Here is a 9,481-nt window from a genome sequence, read left to right on the forward strand (position 1 = left end):
CTGGAGAAATCAGTCAGAGGTTCCAGGCACCTGGGATCTGCAGGTCAGTGGTGGGCAGGCAGTATTCTCTCTTTCTCTGTTTTCTTCTCCCTCTGTCAATAGCTCTGATATACCACCTCCTTTTAACTCCTCCTGGCAAGCTCTCTAGTTAGCAAGGTATCTCCTACATAGATCACCATGGGTTGCTAAATAAGTCTAGGGGCACATAGAAGGAATTCGAGGAGAAGGTATAGGTTAAGTCAAGTCAAGATTTTTAAATATTTAGGACCACAGATTTTAGAAAGTAACTTCAGAAGAAATCATCTAGGCCAGTGGTATTCAACAATGTTTGGTGAAGCTTGAGGTTCCTTAGAGATGCCCCAGTGCCTTTTTGTTTTTTGGGTTTTTTTGCAGTGTACATTATTTTAGTTTTATTTTTTAAAAATTTAAAAATTTTTTAAAAGTTAATTTTTATTGGAATATAGTTGATTTACGTTGTTTTGTTAGTTTCTGCTGTAGTGCAAAGTGAGTTATACATATACATCTTTTTTAGGTGTATACATCCACTCTTTTTTAGATTCTTTTCCCATATAGGTCATTACAGTGTATTGAGTAGAGTTCCCTGTGCTATACAGTAGGTTCTTATTGGTTATCTATTTTATATATAGTTGAGTGTTTAGTTACCAAGGGGGAATGGGGGCAGGGATAAATTGGGAGATTGGGATTGACATACACACCCAGTGCCTGCTTCAGTAGTCAATGCTAGCTGGGTCCTGGTGCCACCATCATTCTCTGCTTCTACAAAAGCAGGTGTCTTTTATCCATTTAACTTTCATTAGTGTCTGTGTAAAATTTCCTTGTGAAACCTAAAATAGTTTTGAAAAATATTAACCTTGTTCAACCCCTCATTCCAATGATAAGAATTTAGAGGCCTAGGGAGAAAAGGAATTTTCCAAGGTGACAAAACAAATTGGTAGCAGAGTTAGGTCTAGAACCAACCTTGCCATCCGAATCTGCGGTGAGTGTTATTATGTCCTGCTCATAAGCACCAATGTGTCTCAGTTGGGGCAGATGGAGAGGGCTACAAGCTATGCTTTGTGGCTTCAAGAGCTTGTTAACTTTTATAAGGGAAAAAATGCCTATACATAAAACAATAAATAACACACTGAAATTTAATGGGAGTTCAGAGTAAGTTTGCAATGGAAAAGGAAAGAGTCTTTAAACTCTGAGTCATGGAATCATTGATAGTTTGATCTTGAAAGAATCTTAATAACCACATACTCTAACTCCATGATTTTATAGATGCTGAAAACTGAAGATTGGAGGTTAAGTGACATGAACTTGTATGTCTGAGCTGTTTCTCTGAGCTGATAATTAACTTGGCAGAACTAGATACTCAACCTATAGATAATAATGCCATGTCCTGTGACCTTAATGTCAAAAGATTTGAATGGACAATGGTGAAGAGGGATGACTTCTGAGGTAGGGAAATGAAAGATAACTTTGAGTATGCCTACTGAGAAGACAAGAAAGAGGTCTCATTGCGGGGGAGGTGGTTTAGTGTCCACGGAGAAGTGAGATACACTTAAGATAAGTATATCATACAATGGGAAGCCAATGTAGATTCTAGAGCTGGATGGGAATGTGATGAAAGCAGTACTTAGAATACAAGTCCAGGAACCTCACATAGGTTGGGCTGGATTGAAGGCAGAGGAACCAGGAATACAGGTGCAGTTCCAAGGGCTATGAAGAAAACAAAGTTATATTTTAAAGAAGTTATTTATTGGGACTTGATAAATCTGACATAGGGTCAGGAAAAGTGGGAGAAATTGTCAACAGTTCTCAGGATTTGAATCTCACTGTCTAGAGAAAGATTATGGCAGTGAGAGAAATGAAACCGGGAGGGATGAATGAGCTGGGAGGAGAAGGTGAATTTGACCTTAGATGAATTTGGTTGGGTATGATGGCAGGATATCCAAAGGGCGGTGTCCTGTAGGCTGTTGGAGATAAAGGAGGATGTTCAGTCTGGACTTGGAAGGCATTAGAGAAAGATGATCATGCAGCTGTGGAAACGGACGGATTGCAGTTTCATGGGATATGAAAGAGGAGAGCTTAGGACCTTGGCCGGTGACTTCCAGGTTTAGGGGTGACCCCCAAACAAAGGGAGAATCTACAGTGCATCTGAGAAGGAGAGAATGGAGAGGTGTGAATCAATATCAAGGGCTCCCAGGGGGACAATGGCCAAAGATCAGAGGAATCAAAAAAAAAAAATCTTTGGATTTGGCTCCACAGAAGTTGATATTTGTCTTGGAGAGATCAGATTCCATGGAGATAGTGTGTAGGAGGATGAAGGAGAGGCTGGAACAGGTGTGATGTGCAAAAGAGCATGAGGAAGCCCAGGGCTATTTGGTGGTGGTATTTGATCCAGGATAGGTGAATTGATGAGGTCTGAGACAGCCAAGGATGGGGTCCAGAGAATGGTATAGACCAAAGTCCAGTGAAAGGTCACTTGGGGACAATAGGGAAGGGAAAGCTTGGGGAATGGAGTTTGTGGTGCACTGGGAGGGATCATGGCAAACACTCAACACCAGGAGCCCAGGCTCAACACCAGGAGTCAGTTTCTCACTCCTACACAATCCTCACTTCATCACAATCTATACCAGGACCCCAGGCAGGGGTTCCTGATATGGGAGTCTGTAGGAGAGACACTGGAATTTGGGGCTGGACCAGGACAAGAGGACCCCAGCGATCCAGCTGGACTTGACCAGTCCTGAATTTCTGCCGACTCTTTGAGCTGACACGGACCAAGGGTGGGAGTCATCAGCTTGCCTATCCAGCTTTACACAGGGACCCTCCACTTCGTCTGCCCCGGCCAGCCCTTGGCACGGCTGCTAGGCTGCCCATATTTCTGCTGCTCCGACCAAAGAAGCCCCAGTAGCTTGGCCAAGGGAGAGCACAGCATCTCACTCACATGGGCTTGCACGGAAGCCATGCTTCTGTCGACCTATCAGGGCTGGGGGATCATCTGGTCCTTTGATACTAAAAGTGTGGTCCAGGGACCAGCAACATAAATATCATTTGGTTGCATGTTTGAAACGCAGTCTTAGGTCCCACCCCAGACCTAGGGAATCAGAATCTATTTTAACAAGAGCTGCAGGTGATTTACACGTTTATTAGAGAGTGAGAAGAACTGAGCTAGTGTATAAGTTCCCAAGACCAGTTGATCACTGAGTCACTTCAAGAACCTTCAGCCCAGGGAATAGTACTTCTCCAGAGTCCCCCAGGTGATTTGATGGGCAGGCACATTTTGGAAAGCCAACGACTGTAATCGAACCCTTCATTAAAAAAAAAATTAAAACTTACCATATACCACAAAGGAAATTTATATTCATATAAGGAAAAATGTTGAAATGTTAAAATAAAAATGTCACCCATAATGTTAAAATGTTAAAATAACCTGTGCTTTTCACTTAATGTATTTTGACCATTTTTATATCATAAAATGTTTTTCTACATCGTCTTTTGTTTTTTTGTTTTTTAAATTTTTATTTATTTATTTATTTATGGCTCTGTTGGGTCTTCGTTTCTGTGTGAGGGCTTTCTCTAGTTGCGGCAAGCAGGGGCCATTCTTCATCGTGGTGCGCGGGCCTCTCGCTATCGCGGCCTCTCTTGTTGCGGAGCACAGGCTCCAGACGCGCAGGCTCAGTAATTGTGGCTCATGGGCCTAGTTGCTCCACGGAATGTGGGATCTTCCCAAACCAGGGCTTGAACCCGTGTCCCCTGCATTGGCAGGCAGATTCTCAACCACTGCGCCACCAGGGAAGCCCTCTACATTGTCTTTAATGTACACATACTTTCTTATTTACCATAATTTTTAAACCAATCACCTATTATTGGGCAGGTAGATTATTTTCAGCTTCTTGTTATTATAAAAAATGATGCCATGAACATCTTTATTATTAAACATTTGGGCAATTCATTATTTTCCCATAGAATAAGGGCAACAGATGAAATTACAAAGTACATAGAATGCTTTAAGACTTTGATTCACATCACCAATATCCATCCAGAGTTTGTACTCCTATTGGTGTCCTGTGATCCTTTGTTCTCACCAACCCTTAAACTCTCACTGCAAAGCCAAGGGATAGGAACTGACTTGTCCAAGGTGATCAAGTGGCAGATCCAGTACTAAAAGCCACCTTGGCTAAGTCATCCTTCTTCTAAGATCCAGGCCATGTTGCTCAGGGATGCTGAGATGGCCGGAAGTCCTGCCATCAGCATCAATCTTCTCCTCCTTACCTGCTTCCCAAAATGTCCCTCAGTGTCACTCTCTCCTGCTCTGAGCCCTGCTTCTTCATTCCTACCTTTCTCCTATTTCCTCTCCTTTTCTGCTTTCTTATCTTTTCTCTTCTCTTTCCCTTCTTCCTTGGTGAGACAATCAGCCCTAGTCATCCTTGCTTTTACTTTTCTGGGCTATTCTCCAAGTCCTACCACCCTCATGCCCTGATTGGCTCTGGGTTTCTTTCCATGCTGGATTCTGGAATGGCCTTTCTGGAGGTGGTCATTTCAGGGAAACGCTCTAGGGACGAATGATCCAACCGGAAGGAGTGGAGCCATGTGAAGTTCTGTGGTTTAGGGTCTGTACAGGAACACTGGCATCAGTTTTTAGATCATTCCTCCTCAAAAACACAAGTCTGTGTATCTCAAGCCTGTGCTGTTTTCCATCTGGAACAGAACGGGGGAGTGTGCATGGTCTCTCACAGATCACAGTCTTGGCAAAGCGATCCAGTCCCCAGAACGACACTCTCTAACTGCAGAGAGACCCCGACCTGGCTGCAGGCAGGAGGTTCCTCCTAGTAGTGCTGTCCAGAGGAGGCAGGGGGAGGTGGTGACTCTAAGGCCAGGATGGGAATGGGACAGGGTTTCAGTCAGGTTCATCCTTTAACTGTGAGGCTAGAGCTCACCCCACCCCAGTCTGAGCCCCAGGAAGGGCTCCTGGCTGAACTCTTTGGGAAACCTGTCATCCTGTTTCCCAGAACCGGCACCAGTGCACAGTCAAGCTCACACCCCTGCCAGCTCGACTCGGATGGCCCCAAAAGAGGGAGACTCAGAGCTGCCTGGAGCTTGCTGGGCTGAGGAGCCCTTGGTGGATTCTGGTATGCCTCTTATAGATAAGCACCCAGTGGGAACTTGCCACCCTGTGATTGGGTAATTTGGCTCCTTGGGATGTCTGTTCCCTAACTCCACCCCCTTCTTTCTCTGACAGCCCCCCTTTTTTAATAAATTACAGCCATTCTTTTTTAAAAAAAATTTTACTGAAATATAGTTGATTTACAATGTTGTGTTAGTTTCAGGTGTACAACAAAGTGATTCTTTTTTAGATTCTTTTCCATTATAGGTTATTACAAGATATTGAGTATAGTTCCCTGTCCTATATAGTAGGTCCTTGTTGGTTATCCATCTGTTTTATATATATTAGTGTGTATATCTTAATCCCAAACTCCTAATGTATGCCCCTTCTTTCCCCTTTGGTAACCATAAGTTTGTTTTCCATGTTTGTGAGTCTATTTCTGTTTTGTAAATAAGTTCATTTTTATCATTTTTTAAGATTCCACATATAAGCGATATTATATGATATTTGTCTTTCTCCGTCTGGCTTATTTCACTTAGTATAATCTCTGGGTCCATCCATGTTGCTGCAAATGGCATTATTTCATTCTTTTTCATGGCTGAGTAATATTCCATCGTGTATATATGCCACATCTTCTTTATCCATTCATCCTCTGACAGCCCTTTTTTCCCTTCCCTCTCAGCAAGGACCAGTCACCCCTGATTGCAGGAATGTGCTCCCTCCCCATGGCAAGATACTACATGTAAGTCTTCCTGGAGTCTTCCCTTTCCTAATCAGGGGGTCTGGAGATGACAGAGGAAGAGGAAAGAGGGCTGAGTCAGAGGGATGAGTCTCCTTCTCACCCCAGAAATCTCAAATGCCCCATAATTAAGCTTAATCATCATCATAATCACAAGAGCTTTCTTTCCTGAACTTCTGCAAGATGCCAGCCATTCTACTGCCCTGCCTCCAACCTGAGAAATCTACAAAGGGGACATTACTAAGCCCATTTTATAGGTTTGGAAACTGAGGCTCAAAGAGGTTATAAAGTACCTAATGTCACACAGCGCCAGGACTCAGACTCCAGGTTCTCTGTGCTGCTCTGGCCTCCATTCTCTAAAAGCTCAGAGATAATTTTGAATCTCAGTGACAGCATCTTTGTATGTTAGCCTCTGTGGCCTCTATTCCCAGTCTGGGCTTCCAACTCTTACCTGCATTTTATCTCACTTGACATTTGAGTCTTTACTTTTAGTTTACCACTTTATTGTCTGTGATTTTTGTTGTAAATGATCTCAAGCTCTTCGAGGAATGAGTTAAGGCATAATAAAAATAAAATAAGATTGACACCTGGGATGCATTTCCTCAGCTTCTCCATGGGCCCATCCTATCCTAGACATGGGGGGCCGGTCAGGGCCTCTGGGAAGGTACAACGTAGCTGGGAAGACAAGACACAAGTGCATGGCGCACGCAAATGACAAAACAGATGTCAACTCTCTGGGGTATCTAGCCTGGGCTCTGGTCTCTGAACAGAATATTGCTGGCAGCTAAGTTAGCCACAGTTCTTGGTTGTGCAGGTTGGAGGGAGAAGGCCAGCTGGCAAACCCAGGCTCTTTCCAGATCTTCATTTTTTTTTTTTTTAATTAAGATTTTACAACTAGGAAGTGTGGGAGCAGGAGGTATCTTAACTGTGAATTTAAGACTACATACATATTCTCTGCAATGTCTTCTAGGCTCTTTTTAAAAATTTATTTATTTATTTATTTTTGGCTGTATTGGGTCTTCGTTTCTGTGCGAGGGCTTTCTCTAGTTGCGGTGAGCAGGGGCCACTCTTCATCGTGATGCGCGGGCCTCTCACTATCACGGCCTCTCTTGTTGCGGAGCACAGGCTCCAGACTCACAGGCTCAGTAGTTGTGGCTCATGGGCCTAGTTGCTCTGCGGCATGTGGGATCTTCCCAGACCAGGGCTCGAACCCGTGTCCCCTGCATTGGCGGGCAGACTCTCAACCACTGCGCCACCAGGGAAGCCCCAGATCTTCATTTTTATTGGACAGGGGAACCTGCTTTAAACACATGCAGTCATTAGCCAAGGGTGTTATAATTAGCTGTTACTGAGAGAGTAGAATCTCCTGGGGGCGTGGTGTTGGCCGGGAGGTTCTGCTCTTGAAGGTAAGAAGGGCTCCCCAGGCCTGAGAGCAGCCAATGATCATCTCTGAAACCAACCAGCCATGGGCTAGTAGCATGGGCGTGGCTTTGGTGCTGCACGGACTCACCACGGTTCCTTCTCAGCCTCCCTGGCATGCGTTTACCCCCCAGGCTGATCGTCAGAACCACAGGCAATCCCAATGCCTGTCATCAGGCCCTGCTCCAGCCCCCTGCTAACCACCTGTATTTGGCATCCATAGCCCAGCCCAGCCCACCCCTTACACACTTGCACACTCACCGGAGCAGGGTGGCCAGGCTGGAATGCTTACCGTCACATCGGACTTTTTTTCCCCTTCATTTGTGGATTTTCTTCTATAAAGAGCCTTTAAAGTATCTGGAAAACAAAACACACGTTATTATATACTCAACTAATCCGTTTACTGAAGAGAATAAACATATGAAAACTTGGGTGGGCCCAGAAAATCTGGGATAAGGCTCAGCATATCCCAGAGACATCGGAACCTCATTAGGAAATTTCTCAGGGGAGGCATGGAAAAGGGCTGGAGCGTCAGGAAAACTCTCTACCCTTCAGTGGGAAGACGCAGGCTCCCGTCACCACCCTGAGGGCCTGACAGAGGCCAAGCCTGGTAGAGACAGAGGTGCGGTCTCTGAAAAAATCACGAGCCCTGGGAAAACTTCCTTTGCCTAAGGCTGACCTGGCCTCGACATGCTCTTGGGTGGAGTAGCACCCCTACTTCTCTCCTGAAGAAGGAGAAGCGCCCCTAGTGCCCCATGTTGTCCTTCAGAGTGTGGGGTGCGAGGGGCGTGGGGCTCAGTGGTGTCTGAAGGGGGTCGCGCCATCAGCACTGCCTCCTGTTTCAGAGTTAAGGATGCGTATCTGGAGGCTCTGTACATGAGAGATGGCCACTTCCTGGTGGGAGATCCCGACGCAGACAACTGTCGTGCAGGAGCATCTGGGGCCTCGACGCCCTGGGACTCACCCAAGCTCCGCTTACCCCAAGCTCTCCCTTTCCTACTGAAGGGTCAGGACCCCTGTCGGAGTCCCAGCTCACCCTGCAGCGTGCATGTAGGGGTCAGGCCAGCTGTGCCCTGGCCCAGCCCCTTCCTGTTCAAGCCTTAGCTTGCTCAAGAGCTTGCGATCTGGGGTCCCCTCATCTCCTGGCTCTCTTTTCTCCTCCATTCCCCCCAGAGATGATCTGCATACTCCCCAACAGAGGCCTGGGCCACACCAGTTTCCCCATCTTCCTGGGGATCCAGGGAGGCAGTCGTTGCCTGGCATGTGTGGAGACAGGGGTGGGGCCTTCCCTGCAGCTGGAGGTGAGAGACCGCACCCTGTTCTGGGGGAGCCTGCAGACCTGGCCAGGCCTCCAGGGTGCTCTGGCATCTCTGTGCTCATCTGTGGGTTCTGGCCAGGTGCACACATCCCTCCTGTTCAGGTTTCCACCATCTTTCCCTGCACCCAGCACCCAGACCCTTGCCTCCAGAACCTTCAGAGGGCAATTCCCTGGGGAAAGAGCCACCCTCTCAGGTCCCTTGTTGGCCAAGCCCCAGAAGCCTCGAGGGCTGACACACAATCAGCAGTCTTATCCAGCAGCCGCCGCCTTGCCCTCACAGGATGTGAACATCGAGGATCTGTACAAGGGCGGTGACCAGGCCACCTGCTTCACCTTCTTCCAGAGATGCTCGGACCCTGCCTTCAGGCTGGAGGCTGCTGCCTGACCTGGCTGGTTTCCCTGTGGCTCGGCTGAGCCCCAAGAGCCCATACGACTCACCAAGGAGAGTGAGCCCTCAGCCTGCACTGAGCTCTACTTTGAACAGAGTCGGTAGAGAGGCAGGAAGCTGGGTTCCGGCCTGGCGCCCCCAAACCAAGCTCATCCTGCTCAGGGTCTGTGGGAGGCAGAATAACGACCCCTCCACAAAGAGGTCCACATCCTGATCCCCAGAACCTGTGAATATGTTACCTCACATGGCAGAAGGGACTTCGCAAATGTGATTAAGGCTGATCCATCCTGTAGTATCCCAGTGGGCCCAAGGTAATCAAACACCAGGGTCCTCCTATGAGGGAGGCGGGAGGGTGAGAGTCAGAGGGAGACTGGAAGATGCTATACCGCTAACTTTGAAGATGGAGGAAGGGGCTGTGAGCCAAGGAACGGAGGTGGTCCCTAGAAGCTGGAAAAGGGCAGGGAATGGGTTCTCCCGTAGAGACTCCAGAAGGGGCACAGCCATGCC

General features: G+C 47.0%; 1 protein-coding gene across 1 annotated transcript; it reads left to right on the forward strand.

Moving 5' to 3' along the window:
* Window positions 1–5,820: 5,820 nt before the first annotated feature.
* IL1F10 (interleukin 1 family member 10) lies at window positions 5,821–9,079 on the forward strand. Its single transcript, XM_059943418.1, is given in 4 exon segments — window positions 5,821–5,852; window positions 8,114–8,201; window positions 8,444–8,569; window positions 8,867–9,079. Coding segments are annotated over 4 exon segments (459 nt in total).
* The last annotated feature ends 402 nt before the right edge of the window (window positions 9,080–9,481 follow it).

The sequence above is a fragment of the Balaenoptera ricei genome, chromosome 13 (genome assembly GCF_028023285.1).
Source record: "Balaenoptera ricei isolate mBalRic1 chromosome 13, mBalRic1.hap2, whole genome shotgun sequence".
NCBI classification, from domain to species: Eukaryota; Metazoa; Chordata; class Mammalia; order Artiodactyla; family Balaenopteridae; genus Balaenoptera; species Balaenoptera ricei.